The 19,706-nt window shown below is 34.7% G+C and overlaps 3 protein-coding genes across 6 annotated transcripts; all 3 read right to left on the bottom strand.

Moving 5' to 3' along the window:
- Positions 1-1,045: 1,045 nt before the first annotated feature.
- LOC109147791 (putative adenylate cyclase regulatory protein) lies at positions 1,046-3,095 on the bottom strand. Of its 2 annotated transcripts, XR_002048710.1 has the most exons (4): positions 2,658-3,095; positions 2,210-2,553; positions 1,967-2,049; positions 1,046-1,123 (listed from the first exon to the last, which is right to left on the bottom strand). XR_002048710.1 is itself a non-coding variant. In XM_019295451.1 (3 exons), exons 1-3 carry the CDS (start codon positions 2,775-2,777, stop codon positions 2,235-2,237), a joined length of 384 nt encoding a protein of 127 aa, XP_019150996.1. In that variant the 5' UTR covers positions 2,778-3,095; the 3' UTR covers positions 2,060-2,234. The 2 variants fall into 2 exon arrangements, 1 of the variants encoding a protein (XP_019150996.1); XM_019295451.1 differs by lacking the exons at positions 1,046-1,123; positions 1,967-2,049 and having other exon boundaries at positions 2,060-2,394; positions 2,450-2,553.
- A 358-nt stretch (positions 3,096-3,453) lies between these two features.
- Positions 3,454-18,080, bottom strand: LOC109147852 (TMV resistance protein N-like). Its single transcript, XM_019295510.1, has 7 exons — positions 17,859-18,080; positions 8,168-8,172; positions 6,908-7,489; positions 5,647-6,763; positions 5,184-5,453; positions 4,903-5,037; positions 3,454-4,470 (listed from the first exon to the last, which is right to left on the bottom strand). The coding sequence occupies exons 1-7, from the start codon at positions 17,874-17,876 to the stop codon at positions 3,454-3,456; spliced, it is 3,144 nt and encodes a 1,047-aa protein (XP_019151055.1). The 5' UTR covers positions 17,877-18,080.
- LOC109147781 (disease resistance protein TAO1-like) lies at positions 11,904-17,860 on the bottom strand. Of its 3 annotated transcripts, none has more exons than XR_002048708.1 (7): positions 17,287-17,860; positions 16,052-17,150; positions 15,589-15,858; positions 14,680-15,438; positions 13,537-14,388; positions 12,844-13,453; positions 11,904-12,269 (listed from the first exon to the last, which is right to left on the bottom strand). XR_002048708.1 is itself a non-coding variant. In XM_019295440.1 (6 exons), exons 1-6 carry the CDS (start codon positions 17,799-17,801, stop codon positions 12,941-12,943), a joined length of 4,008 nt encoding a protein of 1,335 aa, XP_019150985.1. In that variant the 5' UTR covers positions 17,802-17,860; the 3' UTR covers positions 12,738-12,940. The 3 variants fall into 3 exon arrangements, 1 of the variants encoding a protein (XP_019150985.1); XR_002048709.1 differs by having other exon boundaries at positions 11,935-12,269; positions 13,537-14,169; positions 15,037-15,438; XM_019295440.1 differs by lacking the exon at positions 11,904-12,269 and having other exon boundaries at positions 12,738-13,453.
- Positions 18,081-19,706: the final 1,626 nt, after the last annotated feature.

Raw genomic sequence — 19,706 nt, 5'->3', positions numbered from 1 at the left:
TTATGTTGGAAAAAATAGCTTAAAATGGCATAAAATGGCATGTTAAGTGGCTATTTTGTGGTACAATTATCAGTGTGGTCCATTTTCGATTTGGGTCGGGTTAAAGTGGATTCCGATTCTTCGTAGTGAGACGAAGAGATCGATATATTGTACGCTCAAAACGGATAATGGGTGAATGAGATATTGATTCTCAAAGTAGACCCATTTGAGTTGGAAAATGAAGGGAAAAAGTGAGCTTTTTGTCCCACATTGCTTTGGTATGAAGATTTTCCCCCCAACTAGCAGAGCTTGAAAAAGGCTTGATTCAAGCCCGAGCTCGTGTGCGCCGGCACCTGGGGGCACAAAAATTGGCTGGCCTTGCGGGCGCCAAACTTCGGTACGCTAACATGTCATTTTTCATTGCCATAATCCACACTGTGAGAACAGCAAGAACACTGCACGAAACTTTTGTTTTCCAACCTCAAAACCTCTCTGCTTCTACTCTTTCTTGGCCTACTGTGTTCATAGCCATTGTCTTGCTCGCCGGATTCCTTGTTTGAGTGCTCAAACATTGAATCATTAGCAAGTTTTATCCTGGGAAGCCTAGGCCACAACCCTCCTAGCATCTTTGGGAGGTGGCAAATAAGGTTTTAAGGAGAGAGTGCTCACTCGACTCTTGCAAAAACCCAACACCAAACACTAGCCAATTTCTTCATTTTTTCTTCCCCTCTTTCCAGAAAATAATAGTCAATTTTTTATTTGATTATTATTTGTTTTCTACCAACGGTACCAACAGTTTATACCTTTGTGGTTGATCAGACCAGCCTCTCACCAACGATCATACCTACAAAAAGTAATTAAAAATTAAAGACTGTCTATAAGACTGAAAATAAATTCAGATTGATGTTTGGAGTGTTATTCTATTTAGTTGATTAGTTAACACAAAGTTCACTGAGAATATCATTATAATTACACAAATTTTATACAATTACTTTAATCACATTACTATTATCTTCAGAATACAATTCACTCCATATTTAAAATGATATATAGTCATAACATGTAGAGAATCTCATTGCGCCGACTTTGCTGCAATGGAAACTCTCACACCAACCATCACCTCTTCACCAGCTGCCACTCCTTTCTGAAGAGTTCAAAATATGGCTTAATGAAGCAATGCATCAAACTAAAAGGTTATAACAAAATATTCAGCATGCCTTTTATATGATAGTGAAAGGAAGTCATTTTTGTTTTCCGCTCCCCATGTTCTTATATATAGCCTAAAACAAAGTTAATATGGCCTAAAAGGCCAATTATTAATCAAAATGCATTGAAGAAAAAGAAATAAACGTGAGAAAGGAATTAAAAGTATTTTATAGATGTGTACTCTCTTCGGCTTCAGAGAGAGCATTCTTGACTTCAAAGCTAGTAACGATTACTAAAAAGAAGGTAAACTAAGAGCTATTTGGTAAACAAAGAGAATAAGTAAAAAATAAATAACTATCTGCGGGTGAACTAAGAGCTATTGTGCTTCTTTACTCTAACAAATCACTATCTCGGGGTGAAAACATGAGAATCAAAGAATTGAAGCACAATAGTCAAACTATGACAACAATTCACCAGAAGTAGAAAGCTCATATAACAAATAGCAAGGGAAACACATAACTATAAACGAAGTAGTTGAATTTTGTACTCCATTAGTTGAAATATTGATTATTATGACCTTACTACCAGCAAGAATTCTTACTCTCTCTCTCTCTCTTACTATCTCACATTCTCACCAGTGTTTCAAAGTGCCTTAAATGTAGATTTAATTAAATTTCCTAGAACATATCTGATTGTAAATACAAATTTACTGTTCAATTGTACGTTCATCTTGAACTAAGTGTTCGTTAACCTCATATAACTAAGTCGTATAATGAATTTGATTGCACAAAAGAGAAGTAATAAGAAAAAAGAAGGGGGGAGGGAGCTTTTAAAGCCTCACCTTGACTCACTTCAGCCTTTCCATGGAGTCTCATCATCATACGAATTAAAGGCCCATAGATATCAGCATCCAGCAACCCGACTCTAAGGCAAGTGAAACAGCCAAATTAACTGCAAATCCAATATGTTCATCGAAGCATTGCTAAGATAATAAACGTACAAAAGCTGAATTCACAAATACCACATACATGCTATGAAAAAGTATTATTTGAGACAGTTTGAGAGAGAGAGAGAGATGACTAACCTTGAACAACTTCACTCACCAAGATTTACTGCTCAGAGTGATAGCAACCATGTAGGTCAATGCGCTCTAAATTAACCAGACTCTCCACACCTCGAAGCTCAATCAAATTACTGTACTCATAAAGATAAAATTCATGTAGCCTTAATAAGCCAGATTGATCTTGTACATTTTCCAGCAATGAACAATAACGTATGGACAGTGTCTCTAATTGATTGTGGCTATTCAACCAAATTTAAACAACCATAGAGGGACAGTGTCTTCAGACTACATGGTCCACTAAAGTTTGGGGCTCTTTTAAGCTTCTTGCAACCAACAAGCTCTAAGACCTCCAAGCATCCAAAATCCTGTTTAAATCAAAATATAAAAACCAGATGTCAGCTTTTCCTTTTTTTATCTTTTAGTTTAATTAAATTGCGATGCCTTTTGTTAAAAAGATGTAATGTCAAACCTGCAAATTAGGTTGAAATTTCTCAACCGTAGAATCAGAATTCTTCGTCCAGGCCGTATCACTCCGGAATTGGTCCAGAGTGAAGTTGACCGGCCATGAGCTGATCTTTGGAGGTGACATTGGATTGTTGACGGACGAAGTCTAAAGATCCGAGTGTCTCAAGGTTGTGAAGATCGAACTAATTGCCACTTAGAGTAACCTTGACATTTTTGTAGTTTTTTTCCAAGGGAGGATAAATATTATGAGGGATAAATTTAAACACCTTTTTTGGGTTGATAGGAAAAAAGTAAAATTCACCCTCATCTTCATATACTATACACGTCTCAATACTCAAATTATCTTCAACTTCTTTTAGCGTAAACAAATAAAACTCTATAAGCACCTCTACTTCTTCCACTTCATTGGGTTGTTCATATACTCCGCAACCCAACTCCTTATTACCACCAAAATATTCTGTTCCTCTTCCTGGGTTGGATACATATAACGACCAAGAGTGAAGCGAACATGAAACCATGGCAATGATAAATCTCCGTTTATTCTTCAAAAACAATGGGAGATGAGTAGTAGTAGTAGTAGTGGTGTAATTTGCAGATAATGAACATTCCCCAACTCCAACTACTTCCACTTCCTTGCTCCTCCGCAAGTATTGTGGAACCTGCATCTCTTTTGAAACACTCATTCTAACCAAATGTTGTCCAAGGGGGGTTGGCCTTTTAAAAAGTCCCTGCAGCAGCAGCAGCGGCGTTTATATTATATTATATTAACAAATCAATATAATATAATGCTTGAAAATTAATTAAGCATTGCATGCACTACCATCTACTGTACTATTCACTATAAATGACAAAGCCCGCAGCATTAAATTAAAATTAAAAGCAGTTCCAGAGACAGAGACACAGATGGAGATGAGTGTACTAACCTTGAACAAGTTCTCACACCAATATTTACTGCTCAAAGCGCTACACCCTCTTATGTCCATTCTTTCTAAATTAACCAGATTCTCAACACCTACAACCTCATTCAAATTACTACACTTGCCAAGATACAATCTCTCTAGCCTTAATAACCCAGATAGATCCTGTATACTTTTCAACAAGGGACAATTCTGTACTGAGAATTCATGTAGGCTAAGTGGAAGATCGCCTTTAATCACCGAAAGGTTGGGACAGTTGTCCAAACAAAGGCGTTCTAGATTGAAAAGATGAGAAAAGTTAGAGGGCATGGTATCAAAGTCACTATACCTTAGATCTAACTCTCTCAATAAGGATAAACCCCCATCACCTTTTTGAAGATCTAATAAATGTTGCACATACTGGTAAGGAGTATGTAGAGTAACCAATGAACATAATAAATTAGTACTGTTTGAATGCCCAATACCTTCCTTACTACCATAATAATACCTAGGAAAGTGTTGCGGCCCTAGTATCAGACACTTGAGATGTCTCAAAGATCCACAAGAAGTGGGTACATGTGTCACGGACGTCCCACTTGCATCAAGGAAATTTAACCCCTCCAATTTACCCAACTCAATAGGCAACTCTTTTATCTTGGAGCAACTTTGCAAAATGAGACCTTCAAGAGACTTCAAGTTGCAAATGCTACTAGGAAGCACATTGAGATTCTTGCAATCCATCAAATCTAAATTAATAAGATTTTTTAAATCTCCAATTGATTGCGGCAATTCTTTTATCTTGGAACACCATTTCAGAACAAGATGCTTAAGAGACTTCAAGTTGCAAATGCTACTAGGAAGCACATTGAGATCCTTGCAATTACTCAAATCTAACCAAACAAGGTTTTCTAAATCTCCAATTGATTGCGGCAATTCTTTTATCTTGGAACAACTTTTCAAATTCAACCACGTAAGAGACTTCAAGTTGCAAACGCTATCAGGAAGCACATTGAGATTATAGCAATTTATCAAATCTAAGTTGACAACATTTTCTAAATCTCCAATTGATTGCGGCAATTCTTTTATGTTAGAACAACTTTTCAAATTAAGATGCGTAAGAGACTTCAAGTTGCAAACACTATCCGGAAGCACATTGAGATTCTTGCATTTACTCAAAACTAACTTGACAAGATTTTCTAAATCTCCAATTGATTGCGGCAATTCTTTTATCTTAGAACAACTTTTCAAATCAAGACACGTAAGAGACTTCAAATGACAAATGCTATCAGGAAGCACATTGAGATTTCTACAATCCCTCAAATTTAAGGAAATAAGATTTTTTAAGTCCCCTACTGATTGCGGCAATTTAACCAACTTTGAACAACCATAAAGGGATAACTCCTTTAGACTATGTGCCCCAACAAAGTTTGGAGCTCTTTCAAGTTTGTTGCAAAATATCAACCTTAAAATCTGCAAGCATCTAAAATGCTGTAGAAATCAAAATATAAAAAAACAGTGATTAGTTTTTTTTTTTTTTTTTTTTTTTTTTTTTTGTATTTCAGTCTAACTAAATTATAATGCTCTTTTAAAAATTATACAATGTAAAAAGAAATATTATTTAATAAACATCAAACCTGCAATTTGGGTTGAAATTCTTCAATATTGCTCCCTTTTATTTCTAAGATGACAAGTTTTTCCAAGCAAAAATCGGATGATATGTGACTCAACGGGAAATCACGCCAATAAAGATATCTAAGCTCGTTGGGCAAGTATTTTAAAGATCCCTTAACATCCAAGTATAAGATTTCGAGTAGTCTTAACTTGGTCATTTTTGAGAATACCTTTGTACTCAAAGGCACTTCCTTTGACAATTCTATGATCATAGTTTCAATTGCCTCGGTGCCCTGAAAAGAAAATTTTCATAGTATTAAAACATTCCTAACTGGCACAAATATAATGAAAATATCAAAGGTAAATAACAAATGAATTATTGAAAAAGTATATGCAATTAACTAAGCAAGTGATGTAATTAAAAAAACCAAAAACAAAAACAAAAACAAAACAATAAAGTAAATCAAGTACAAACAAGCATTTTACCTTGTTGTTGGTGAGAACATCCGAAATTTCATCATTCAAAAATAATCTACTTCTTTTTTCAGAGTGCATAGGAGATTCTTTGCGGACAATTTCTCTTCCCATATCTCGAACTAAAACATGCATACTAAGACTTTCTTCTAACAGGCATCTATCAATTAAAGTTCTAATTCCACTTTGAGCATAGAAACCACAACCATTCATTATCTTAACAATATCTTCCTTCCAGAAACCTCCACACGTAAAAAAGCAAGCAATGTCAAGAAAGATTCTTTGAGTATCATCATCAAGTGCATCATAACTAATTTTGAGAGTCTCCATAATATTTCTATGAGGTCCATGAGGAATCCTTTTTAACTTCTCAAAGTCATCTATCCATTCTTGAATTGAAGATCTTGCTCCAAAATGTGAACCTAGGGTGGTAAGTGCCAAAGGAAGTCCACCAACATAACTTACAATCATGTTTGATAGTTTTATAAAAGCCACCAAAGGATTTGGGTTCTTAAAAGCATGCCAACTAAAGAGTTGCAAAGATTCCTTCCGGCTTAAGACTTTAGCATTATACTTCTCACAGTCTCTTCTAAGGCCATTTAACAAATCAACATTTCTGGTTGTGATGATAATTATACTACCTGGACCAAACCAATCTCGTTCTCCAACCAATGCATCTAATTGGCTCTTATCCTCTACATCATCAACAACAATAAGAACCCTTTTCAGTCCAAGTCTTCCTTTGATTAAACTAATTCCTTGATCAACATGATGAACTTTCAATCTCTTTCCATTGAGAGTTTTACAAAGAAGCTTCTCCTGTAAACGTTTTAATCCTAAACGCCCTCTATCCACACATTCTTGCCTAACATCTCCAAGAAAGCAACTACCATCAAATGATCTATAAATTTGGTTAAATACAGCTTTTGCTAAGGTTGTTTTTCCTACCCCGCCCATGCCATAAATCCCAATCATACGAACATCACCATCTGCTTCACTTCTTAATAAAGAAAGTACTTCTCTAACAGGAGCATGAATTCCAACTGGATATTTTGCAACATCAAAGTATGTATGGTTCACTACTTGCAGAACCTTGTCTACAATATTGTCAATAAATTTTGATTCATACCTGTAAATTATAGTTGAATAAATTATTGGCTGGCCAAAGAATCATGTGAATGAGAGGAATAAAGGACAAGGAAAACAAGAAAAGAGTAACAAAAAGTATGCAGTAATTTTTTCTTTTAATTTAAAGGGGAGAAACCAGAGGTACCCGTCAGCAACGTTTTGTAAGTCCCATCCAGAAAAATTTGCAACCTTAGTTAATGTTGTTTTCCATTGGCTAACTTTTTCTGTCCCGAATCGTTGTTGATGTAGAGCCAATGCAACACCAAACTCACCCGTTTGATTGCGGACCTCAGAAGGATCCACATCATAGAACACTGGAAGAACCACCTGATTTGCTTTTTCTTTACATTCCACTATCTTCACAACCTCCTCAAGACACCAGCGAGAGGAAGCATAAGTTTTGGAGAACACGATGATAGAAACCATCGATTCTTGAATAGCACTAAAGAGGTCAGTGGAGATGTCCTCTCCTTTGCGGAGCTCTTCTGCATCTCTGAAAGTGTGAACTCCAACCCTGCACAGTGCCGCAAAGAGATGATCCGTAAAGGATTTTCGTGTGTCTTCACCTCTAAAGCTCAAAAAGACATCGTAGTTCTTGCGCGGAAGTGAAGAGGAAGAAGAGGCGGGAAGGATCAGTTGATTAATTTGGGAAGTGGATTCCATGATGGTTATGGTAAAAACAAGGAAGTAGAGGTTGCTTTGTGTATGGTTAGTAGTGCGTCTGATACTTACTACTTCATGTGGGATTTATATACACATGACACATCATATCGATCTAGTGTAAGAAATATTGGAAATTGGTATGAAGTTGCGGTGTGAATGTATAGACTTGAAAAAGCATATGTAAATACCATTGAACTATTCAACACCTTTGATATGATGGAAAGGCAACACTTTTATTTTTCTACTTAACAATTAAAGCATACACCTACTAGTACATAAGGAAGGTCTAACCTTCAAACTAATTAAAAGCCACATCTTACCGTCTATAAACTTACCCTTTGTTTAAAAGTTAGTATAAATCAAAGAATATTACTCTCTAGAGTAATAGTAAACTTAGAGCTTATATTATTGGCATTACCATTATTTGCCCTTGACAAATGGCCCCGATTTGTTCATCTTATAATTCGGTGATAAAAAGTCCAACTGTCATTATTTTCAACGAAGTTAATTTTATTCTTAAGTTACTACACTTTTGCCAATGTTAGAGTGCTTTTGTTGTTGTTAAGTTACGAGAGAAATTCGCAGTCACTATTCTAAGAAGTATACAGATCAATCGTGTCTTGTGATCCTAGCTAGCAAATGGTCACAATAAGGTAAACTAGCATAGGTTGGAGTTCGTTATCTCTAGAGTGTCAATATGCTAATAGGCCGCTCCCAGGCCAAATTGAATTTGTAACCTTACGTACGATTACAACTTACAAGTCAATAGTTTAATTAACTTGATTGGAATTGTCCCTATTGTGACCACATTTGGGTTGACAAAAGAAAGCAATTGTGAATTGTCAGGAAAAATGAAAGAAGCATCCATGGAAATTTAGAGGCAATTAAGTTCCTCCCTTGATTAGCGATGTTAATTAAACGGTAGAACTGTAGACGCCAAATAAAATTGGAGCTGGACAAGTGAGCAGGGCTCCATTTGTGTGAGTGGCCAGTGGCCCCATCCATTTCATTTTGTCTATTATTAAGTGAAATATCAACTACCTCCTTGAGGAAAGAAACTCCTCAACCATAACCATTCAATATCTTAATAATTATTCAATATCTTGCATCCATCTTTAATAAAGATGTAGGGCAGATCAGAGCACTAAATAAAACAAATATAATCTAATTGGTATGAATTTTTTAGCAGACTTCTGTGGGTGTTAGAGTGGCCCCTTTTGGTTTGACAAAAAGAAGCAATTGTAATTTGGAAAGGGAATATAATGGAAATTATTTCTATAGATGTTGCTTTCGTTTTAGGAGTAGGAGATAATTATGAAGATATAGTCACCCCCACGCATTTCATTTAGAATAGTCAACATTATTGATAAGGTGAGTTTCTTGTATTATTTTCATGGAAAGTGATATATGGACTTTTATAGGGTAAAACTTGTTACGTGTAGCGAAATAATTTGAGGAAGTAATAAGTACATCACCAACTCATATACCAAATCCTTGTTGTTGGATTAGTTTTAGAAGTGGATTTCATTCCATGACCGAAACACTGGTAGGTAAAGATAAGGAAGAAGAGCATAATTTATTATTTAGTTATTTGTTATTGAAAAGAATGTACAAGATATAACAAATATTATCAAGAATTGTGCATTTAAAGACAAATAAACATGCACTTGAATGCATTAAAATGTGCACTTAAAGACAAAAAATCTACACTAAAGGAAAAAAAAAAAAAAAAGGCTTACTTGAATTCTAAGTTTTTTTTTTTTTTTTTTTTTTTTTTTTTTTTTTTTTTTTTTTTTTTGCACAATAGTAAGATACACATACACTTTTAGAATTAAATTGAGCACTTGAAGGCATAAAGAGGATCACTAGAAGGCAATGGTGATAATAATTTTTTTTAAAAAGGACACTAAAAGGGAAAATTCAAAAGAAATTAATTGTGCATTCTTAGAAAGAAAAATCGTGCACTTGAAGGCTTAAAACATACATTAAGAGGAAAAAATGATTCAATGGAATGCTAAGTATTTTTTTCAACACAATACTAATATAGACACATATGCACTTGTAGGCATAAAATTGAGCACTTGAAAGCATAGGGAGGATCACTAGAAAGGCAATTCAAAAAAAAAAAATTACTAAAAGGGAAAATTAGAAAAAAAAAATTAATTAATTGTGCACTCTTAGAAAGAAAAACATGCACTTGAAGGCTACAAAACGTGCACTTGAAGGCCAAATGCTTGCACTCAAAGGCACAAAGATGTGCACTCAAAAGAAAAACTAAGTACTGAACAAAATAGATGCACTCGAAAAGAGAAATATACATTTGAAGAAGGAAAAAAATGTGTACTCAAAAAAAAAAAAATGTGCACTCAAATACAAAAGAAAATCTGACCTACTTATTCAAAATTGCAAATATATCACCCGTACGTTTTTTTTTTTTTTAATTAATATTGAATCTTGCCTTTTGATTTTGGAATGCATCTTCGATTGGATTTTGTGAACATTTTTTACCAAAAGAAACTTTTTTATTTGATCCAAAATCTAAAGAATTTCTCCATAACTTAACCAAATAAATGTATTTATAGCATTAATTAGTGATGACACAAATAAATTTCAGAAGCAAGCATGAGATAATTTAACTATAAGGCTTTAATCCTTTAACCAAAGCAGACTGAAGACTACAGACAGAAGCATCTCTATAACTCTATTACTGCAGACCAATGTTGCAAAAATGTTAGGTGCCTAGGGGGCGCCTAGACGCCTGATTTTTTTTTTTTTTAAATTAAACTAAAAAGTATAAAAATTCACTAATAAAACATAAGGGTCCGTTTACTAACAGAAAACTGTTCTCTTGTTTTCTATTCTCTATTTTCTGTTTAGAAAACTTGTTTACTAACAGAGAAAACTGTTCTATGTTTTCTAATTTTTCAGTTTTCACCTAAAATTTAGTTTAGATAATATTAATATTTTTTGAGCTAATATTTAAAATATTTTTTGGATTTATTCATTTGAATGACATGTATATGAATATATAACTTTTACTTTGAATTCTAATATATGTGAGATTTCATCCGATATCTGGACCGAACTTGTATTACGATGTAACATAATTAAAAATATTCGAACTAATAATCTATTGAGTTAAATCAAAATCTAAAACATTATATAGAGTTTAATTCTTAATTTTGATAATGTAAATAATGTTTAACTTTAATTAAAGTGTAAGCAAATAAGTTATGTTTAAATGTTTAAAAAAAAGTTATGTTTAAATAAGTAAAATATGTAGAAAAGATAGAAGATAGTTATAAGTAAAATAAGATGATAATGAATGTAATCATAGTAATGTGGTTATAGTGACATATAACTAAATAGATGATAGATGATTTTGTTTTTCATTTAGAAAACAGTTTTTAAGAGTATTCCAGTTTTTCAGAAATATCTAGAAATTATTTTCAGTTTTCAAAATGAAAAACTGTGCTAGCAAACATGTTTTATGTTTTCTATTTTTCAGTATAAAATTATTCATGTACAAGCATTCTAGTGTTTACACAATTTATAGAGCAAACCTGATGGCACAACATTACCATACAAAACAATGTGCACAGGCCAACAAGACTATATATAGAACAGATTAAAACAATTGAGCTAATTGTGTCAGTCAGAAAAACCAAGAAATTAAAATAAAGGGTGCAGGCATACAACATCCCGAATGCAACTCCCTTCATTCTGCTGCTCTCTTTCCATGCCTGTAATTTCATCGTCAGTAGATTGAGGGTGGAATTTTATCACCACATTTGGGTTCATAGGAATGAAGTATATCTCACCCTCTTCTTCATATACTATACATGTTTGAAGAATGCTTCTCTCTTTCCATCTTTGCTCAGACGATGAATGCAACTCTATAAGCTCCTCTACTTCTTCGAATTTATTGGGTTCTGTAAAAAGATTATATACTGTGCATCGAACCTCCATATCATCATCTGGATATATCAACTCTGTTCCAATCATTTTGTAATCCAAAAATTTCAGCCGAAACAAACATAAATTCTCCACAACAATAAATATCCCTTTTTTTCTTCAAAAACAATGGCAAACTGTAATTCGATGAACATCCAGCTACTTCATTATTGCTGCACACATATTTTGAAACCTTGTCTTTGGAAACACTCATTTTAAACCATTCATGGCAGTTTGGGTATTGCAAAAGTGCCTGCGTATATTAAAAACGACAAACATTACCAGCTGCAATAAGAAAACATTAGAGGCAGTTTCAGAGAGAGAGAGAGATCACTAACCTTACACAAGTTCACAAACCAAGATTTACTGCTCAGAGTGCTACAATTTCTTACGTCAATTTCTCTTAACTCAACGAGATTCTCAAGGCCTCGAAGCTCAATCAAATTGTTGCAGTTATAAAAATACAAATAATGTAGCCGTAAGAGCAAACCCAATGGCAGAACATTACCATACAAAACAATGTGTACAAGCCAACAAGACTATATAGAAGAGATTAAAAATGCTGCACAACCCTAAAATCAGTTAATCAATTGAGTAGTAAATGTAAGATACCTGCAAACTAGTAATTTACTACTAACATATTCCTATGTATCAGCTACACACTTTGAGTCCCATCTTTCTGAACGGTGTATGAGAGCTATCCTACATACACCATTTTCACAAATGTACACGGAAAATTACACCCCAAAAACCAGACCATCTCCTACTGCATTTACATCCACACCCTTCATCTCTCTTCTTCTCATCTCTTAAGAAACCATATTGAATCTCTCTGCCAAGCTAGCTCAGTTCGTTCGACCAATCACCCTAAAGCCTTGCAGCAGCAACATCTGGGGGCAAGGGCGGATCCAGAAAAGTTTGTGAGTGGGGGCGAAGTCCACGACAAAATATCAAACACGTACAATATGGTTCAAATACAAAATACATTATAAATTACAATACAATGTTTATGTTGAACTATGAAATTCTCAAAAGTAGATTTTTCTTTTAAAGAATTTCTCCATCACTGAACCAAATAAATGTATTTATGGCATTAATCAGTCATGACGCAAATAAATTTCAGAAGCAAGCATAAGATAATTTAACTATAAGGCTTTAATCCTTTAACCAGAGCAAACTGAAGACTACAAGACAAAAGCATCTCTATTACTCTATACACAAAGTTCAGCTGTGTAAGTTCATCTATACATGATGCATAGATTTACACACAGAAAAATAAAATAGCTAGCAAATATGAAGTTGTTTGTTATCTTATTCTTTGCAGAGTACTAGGACATAACCCACACATATAACATGTATGTGCCTTGTGTTATGAAATTCTATATTTACGAATATGAATTATGTACCTCGATCCAGGGTTCATAATGGTATGTAGACCTGGACCTGGTCCATGATATAAATTACCTGAGCTGAGCTTTGGAAGCGGCGTTGGATTGCAAAGATTGTTGAGGGACAAAGCCTAAAGAGTTACTCAAGGTTAGGTTGTGAAGAGTGAGCTGAGCTAACGGCGTGTTAGAATAACCTCGACAATGTTGCGGTCTTGGATGGACGGGACACTTCTCCAGCGTTGAGGGACAAAGCCAAAAGTAGGGGGTTGGAATTTGAGCACCTTGTTTGGGTTGATAGGAAAGAAGCATACCTCACCCTCTTCTTCATATACTATACACGTCTCAACACTTGAGTTCTCTTCAGCATCTTTTGGACAAAACTCTATCAACACCTCTCCTTCTTCCACTTTATTGGGTAGCTCATATACACAGCATCCCAAGTCCTTAGAACCATACACTATTCCATATCTTCCATTCGTCTCTTGTTGGTATAAAATCCAAGGGTCAAGCAAACATGAAACCATCACAACGATAAATATCCGTTTATTCTTCCATGAACGTCCACGTCCTTCAACTCCAACTCCAACTCCATCTACTTGCTTGCTCCTCCGCCAGTATTGTGGAACCATATCTTTTGAAACACGCATTCTAACCCATCCAGTAAGGGTTGGCCTTTTAAAAAGTGCCTGCAACAGCAACGTTGTTTATATTATACGGAGTATTAAATTTTATTAAAAGCAGTTTCAGAGACAGAGATAACTGTACTAACCTTGAACCAGTTGTCACACCAATATTTACTGCTCAGAGCGCTACACCCTCTTATGTTCATATCTTTTAAATTAACCAGATTCTCAACGCCTACAACCTCATTCAAATTACTACACCCGCCAAGATACAATTCCTCTAGCCTTAATAACCCAGATACATCTTGTATACTTTTCAACAAGGGACAATTATATACTGTGAAACTATATAGGCTAAGTGGAAGATCATCGTCTTTAATCACCGAAAGGTTGGGACAGTTGCCCAAATGAAGGCCTTGTAGATTGGAAAGATGAGAAAGGTTAAAGGGCAGGGTATCAAAGTCACTATAGCTTAGATCTAACCATGTCAATAAGGATAATCTCTCATCACCAATTTTAAGATCTAAATGTTGCATGTACTGGTAAGGAGCACTTAGCATTTCATAGGAACATAATAAATTAGTGTTTGGAAATTCCAAATGCCCAATACATCTCTCATTATAATGCCCACCAACAGCGGAATGGTGCGGCACTAGTTTCAGACACTTGAGATGTCTCAAAGATCCACAAGAAGTGGATACATATGTCACGGACGTCATACTTGCATCATGGAAATTTAGCAACTTCAATTTTCCCAAGTCAATAGGCAATTCTTTTATCTTCAAACAATTTTGCAAAATAAGATGCGTAAGAGACTTCAAGTTGCAAATGCTACTAGGAAGCGCATTGAGATCCTTGCAATTACTCAAATTTAACATGACAAGATTTTCTAAATCTCCAATTGATTGGGGCAATTCTTTTATCTTGGAACACCCACGCAGAACAAAATCCTTAAGAGACTTCAAGTTGCAAATGCTATCAGGAAGCCCATTGAGATCCTCGCAATTACTCAAATTTAACTCAACAAGGTTTTCTAAATCTCCAATTGATTGCGGCAATTCTTTTATCTTCGAACACCATTTCTCATCAAGACGCTTAAGAGACTTCAAGTTGCAAATGCTATCAGGAAGCCCATTGAGATCCTTGCAATTACTCAAATTTAACTCAACAAGATTTTCTAAATCTCCAATTGATTGCGGCAATTCTTTTATCTTGGAACAACTTTCCAAATTAAGATACTGATGAAGAGACTTCAAATTGCAAATGCTATCAGGAAGCCCATTGAGATCCTCGCAATTACTCAAATATAACCCAACAAGGTTTTCTAAATCTCCAATTGATTGCGGCAATTCTTTTATCTTGGAACACCATTTCAGATCAAGATGCGTAAGAGACTTCAAGTTGCAAATGCTACTAGGAAGCGCATTGAGATCCTTGCAATTACTCAAATTTAACTCAATAAGATTTTCTAAATCTCCAATTGATTGAGGCAATTCTTTTATCTTGGAACACCCATGCAGAACAAAATCCTTAAGAGACTTCAAGTTGCAAATGCTATCAGGAAGCCCATTGAGATCCTCGCAATTACTCAAACATAACTCAACAAGGTTTTCTAAATCTCCAATTGATTGCGGCAATTCTTTTACCTTGGAACAACTTTCCAAATTAAGACGTGTAAGAGACTTCAAGTTGCAAATGCTACTAGGAAGCACATTGAGATTCTTGCAATTACTCAAATATAACGCAACAAGGTTTTCTAAATCTCCAATTGATTGCGGCAATTCTTTTATCTTAGAACACCCTTGCAGAACAAGAAGCTTAAGAGACTTCAAGTTGCAAATGCTACTACGAAGGGCATTGAGATTCTTGCAGCCCTTCAAATATAAGGAATTAAGATTTTTTAAGTCTCCTATTGATTTTGGCAATTTAACCAACTTTGAACAACCATCAATGTATAACTCCTTTAGACTATGTGCTCCAACAAAGTTTGGAGCTCTTTTAAGTTTCTTGCAAGATTCCAACCATAAACTCTGTAAGCACCTAAAATTCTGTAGAGAACAAAATATAAAAAACAGTGGTTAGCTTTTCTTTATATTTCAATCTAATCAAATTATAATGCATTTTTAAAAATTATACAACGTCAAAAGAAATATTATATAATAAACATCAAAACAAATATTATATAATAAACATCAAACCTGCAATTTGGGTTGAAATTCTTTAATATTGCTCTCTTGTATTTTTAAGATAACCAGTTTTTCCAAGCAAAGATCGGATGATATGCGACTCAACAGGCAACCATGCCAATAAAGAAATCTAAGCTCCTTGGACAAGTATTTCAAAGATCCCTTGACATTCATGTCTAAGATTTTGAGTGCTCTTAACTTAGTCATTTTTGAGAATACCTTGGAACTCAAAGGCACTTCGTTTGACAATTTTATGATCATTGTTTCAATTGCGTCTGTGCCCTGTAAAAGAAAATTTTCACTGCATTAAAACACTCCTAATGACTGACACAATTACACAAATATAATGAAAATGTAAAAATTAAATAACAGATGAATTATTGATCAAAAAGTAAAAAATGCAATTAACTAAGCAAGTGATTTAATAAAACAAACCAAAACAATACAGCAAATCAAGTACAAACAAGCATTTTACCTTGTTGTTTGTGAGAACATCCGAAACTTCATCAGCCAAAAATAATCTACTTCTTTTTTCAGGCTGCATAGGAGATTCCTTGCGAACAATTTCTCTTCCCATATCTCGAACTAAATCATGCATACTAAGACTTTTTTCTAACAAGTATCTACCAATTAAAGTTCGAATTCCACTTTGAGCATAGAAACCACAACCATTCAATATCTCAATAATATATCCTTTCTCATGGGTGAAAAAACAAGCAATATCAAGGAAAATTCTTTGAGTATCATCATCAAGTGCATCATAACTAATTTTAAGAATATTAAAAATATCATTATGAGGAATCCTTCTTAACTTCTCAAAGTCATCTATCCATTCTTGAATTGATGATCTTGTCCAAAAATGTGAGCCTAGAGTGGTAAGTGCCAAAGGGAGTCCACTAACATAACTTACTATCATGTTTGATAGTTCCATAAAAGCCTCCTCCGGACTTGGCTTCTTAAAAGCATGCCAACTAAAGAGTTGCAAAGATTCCTCAAGACTTAAGACTTCAACATTATACTTCTCACAATCTCTTCTAAGGCCATTTAAAAAATCAACATTTCTAGTTGTGATGATAATTCTACTACCTGGACCAAACCAATCTCGTTCTCCAACCAATGCGTCTAATTGACTCTTATCCTCTACATCATCAACAACAATGAAAACTTTTTTCAGTCCAAGTCTTCTTTTGATCAAACTAATTCCTTGATCAACATGATCAACTTTCAATCTCTTTCCATTGAGAGTTTCAGAAAGAAGCTTCTCTTGCAAATGTTGTAATCCTACACACCCTCTATCTACACATTCTTGTCTAACATCTCCAAGAAAGCAACTACCATCAAATGATCTATAAATTTGGTTAAATACAGCTTTTGCTAGGGTTGTTTTTCCTACCCCGCCCATGCCATAAATCCCAATCATACGAACATCACCATCTGCTTCACTTTTTAATAAAGAAAGTACTTCTTTAACACGAGCATGAATTCCAACTAGATATTTTGGGACATCAAAGTATGTAGGGTTCACTACTTGTAGAACATTTTCTACAATATTGTCAATAAATGTTGATTCATACCTGTAAATTTTAGTTGAGTAAATTATTGGCTGGCCAAAGAATCACGTGAATGAGAGGAATAAAGGACAAGGAAAACAAGAAAAGAGTAACAAAATGTATGCAGTAATTTTTTTAAAAGGGGAGAAATCAGAGGTACCCGTCAGCAATGTTGCGTAAGTCCCATCCAGAAAAATTTGCAACCTTAGTTAATGTTGTTTTCCATTGGCTAACTTTTTCTGTCCCGAATCGTTGTTGATGTAGAGCCAATGCAACACCAAACTCACCCGTTTGATTGCGGACCTCAGAAGGATCCACATCATAGAACACTGGAAGAACCACCTGCTTTGCCTTTTCTTTACATTCCACTATCTTCACAACCTCCTCAAGACACCAGCGAGAGGAAGCATATGTTTTGGAGAACACGATGATAGAAACCATCGATTCTTGAATAGCACTAAAGAGGTCAGTGGAGATGTCCTCTCCTTTGCGGAGCTCTTCTGCATCTCTGAAAGTGTAAACTCCAGCCCGGCACAGTGCCGCAAAGAGATGATCCGTAAAGGATTTTCGTGTGTCTTCACCTCTAAAGCTCAAAAAGACATCATAATTCTTGCGCGGAAGTGAAGAGGAAGAAGAGTGAAGAATGAGTTGATTAGTTTGGGAAGTGGATTCCATGATGGCTATGAAAACGGTAGAGGTTGCTTAGTGTATGATTAGTAGTTCGTCGGATACTACTACTTCATGTGGCATTTATATACACATCATATCTGATATAGTGTAAGAAATGGAAATTGGTATGAAGTTTGTTGCATGTTTCTTGGATATTATAGCAGCAGGTAGATGTCTGGTATTGGTTTGTGAGTGTATATGTAAATTGCTCTGAACCTACTTGTGTCACATAAGAAAGGGCCCCAATTGAAAGACCAACTTTAATGTCTTTTGATAAAGCAAATTAAATCCAGAAAGCGAAGAAGATATATATGATGGTGTTCCCACTTTCCCATAATAATCTAACAAATTGGTAAGAAGTTGCGGTGTGAATGCATAGACTTGAAAAAGCATATGCAAATAAATACCGTTAAACTATTCAACACCTTTGATATGATGGAAAAGCAACACATTTTTTTCTACTTCATACTTAACAACTAAATCATACACTTACTCGTACAAAATTATGACAGGCCGGGCATTAAACATAAAGTAGATGCTTCAAACAAAGTTAAATATGGGTTTGGTACGGTAATCATGCTGAGGCACAAGGAAGTTGTCTTATCTTTTTTATTTTGAAAAGTTACCTATTGATATGATCAAAGTGTAGCAGAATTCTTTTTAATTTCTCAAAAAGGATTGGTATATATGATTGGTATCAATCAATAATTCAAGATTCATAAATTAAATAATTTGGGGAGACATCATATCGTCCTTATGGCGATTCAGGAATCTCAATTATTAGTATAAATCCAAGTCTTAATAAAAGTACAGTCCTTGTCTGCTATGAATCAGACGATTTACATTTCAATTATTGAAAGATGGCAAGTGGAGGACAACTATGAGGATGACAACAAAGAAAAAATCTTTTGTAAATCTTGGAGGGTCCACAGCAAGGACAAGATATTTCATGAAGTTGTGAATGGCTTTAATAAAAGAGTAAGTGAAACTAATCAAGAATATGAAGATGGAGTTGAGTTGAAGATGGTCAATCTGGTTCAGACATAATTTGAAAAATAAAATTTGAGTGGAGGTTCATATATTATAAATTAACACTTTAGACTGTCCTTAGAGCATGAATATTGGATATTTGAGAGATATTCCAGACAAATTGGAGAGTAAAATGGAGAGAGAAGGTAAGTGCGAGAAGATTGAAGATCATCTACAAGGTATTGGTTTTTTCAAATATTTGAGATCCACAGCAAAGCTTCTCCAGTTGTGACAGCTAAGCGTGGCTGTCACACCTACGCCCAACGGGCGCGTGCACTTTAGAGTTTAGACCGTCCTTATAAATCTAATTCAGGCATAATTTGAAAAATAAAGATCGAGTGGAGGTTCATATCTTATAAATCAACACTTTAGACCGTCTTTATGCTATTTAATTTGTAAAGTCTAAATTAGGCTTATAGATCCTAAATTCAATTAGAATTTAGTTTTTTAAACCCATTTGACTTAGTTATCCTAGTCTTGTGGCTAGTTACATCTTTTTAACTAGTCTAGCACTAGAATAGCACATCTTGAGCTTAAATGTCATTGATATAAAGATGGGCTAAACTGTATAAATAGCCATGTTATTATTTTTGTTAGACAGACAACTTTGACAATAGTAAATTTAAGAATATTGCTTTGACAAATTCTTTTCCTTGAATTCTTAAAAGTATTTTGACTTATCTTAGGATTTACTTCCTATCCACCATTTAAGTGACGAAACTTTGCACCACCGTTTTCCTTCTTTTGCTTCCATCACCCAACCATTCTTCTTTCTTAGCTGAAGCCCACAACAACAAGTGCACACACAGACATATTGTTTATTAATCTTGTGTTACTTTAATTTCCAACCTTTTGCACTGGCTAATTATTTTGTGAACTCGG

This window comes from Ipomoea nil, unplaced genomic scaffold (assembly GCF_001879475.1).
Source record: "Ipomoea nil cultivar Tokyo-kokei standard unplaced genomic scaffold, Asagao_1.1 scaffold2036, whole genome shotgun sequence".
In the NCBI taxonomy this organism is placed as follows: Eukaryota; Viridiplantae; Streptophyta; class Magnoliopsida; order Solanales; family Convolvulaceae; genus Ipomoea; species Ipomoea nil.
This window is presented reverse-complemented; position numbering and strand designations above follow the sequence as displayed.

Bases quoted from the DNA above. Each gene is read 5' to 3' on its own strand.
- LOC109147852 (XM_019295510.1), bottom strand. The intron at 5,454-5,646 runs GTAAAATGCTTG...TTTTCTTTTCAG, and splicing joins ATGTTCTCACCAACAACAAG to GGCACCGAGGCAATTGAAAC. The intron at 4,471-4,902 runs GTAGGGGACTTA...TTGCCGCAATCA, and splicing joins TGGTTAAATTGCCGCAATCA to ATTGGAGATTTAGAAAACCT.
- LOC109147791 (XM_019295451.1), bottom strand. From the start codon at position 2,777: ATGTCACCTCCAAAGATCAGCTCATGGCCGGTCAACTTCACTCTGGAC. The intron at 2,554-2,657 runs GTTTGACATTAC...TGATTTAAACAG, and splicing joins AATTTCAACCTAATTTGCAG to GATTTTGGATGCTTGGAGGT. The intron at 2,395-2,449 runs TTGTTTAAATTT...GTCCATACGTTA, and splicing joins AAGACACTGTCCCTCTATGG to TTGTTCATTGCTGGAAAATG.
- LOC109147781 (XM_019295440.1), bottom strand. From the start codon at position 17,801: ATGGAATCCACTTCCCAAACTAATCAACTCATTCTTCACTCTTCTTCC. The intron at 17,151-17,286 runs GTACCTCTGATT...TAAAATTTACAG, and splicing joins TTACGCAACATTGCTGACGG to GTATGAATCAACATTTATTG. The intron at 15,859-16,051 runs GTAAAATGCTTG...TTTCTTTTACAG, and splicing joins ATGTTCTCACAAACAACAAG to GGCACAGACGCAATTGAAAC.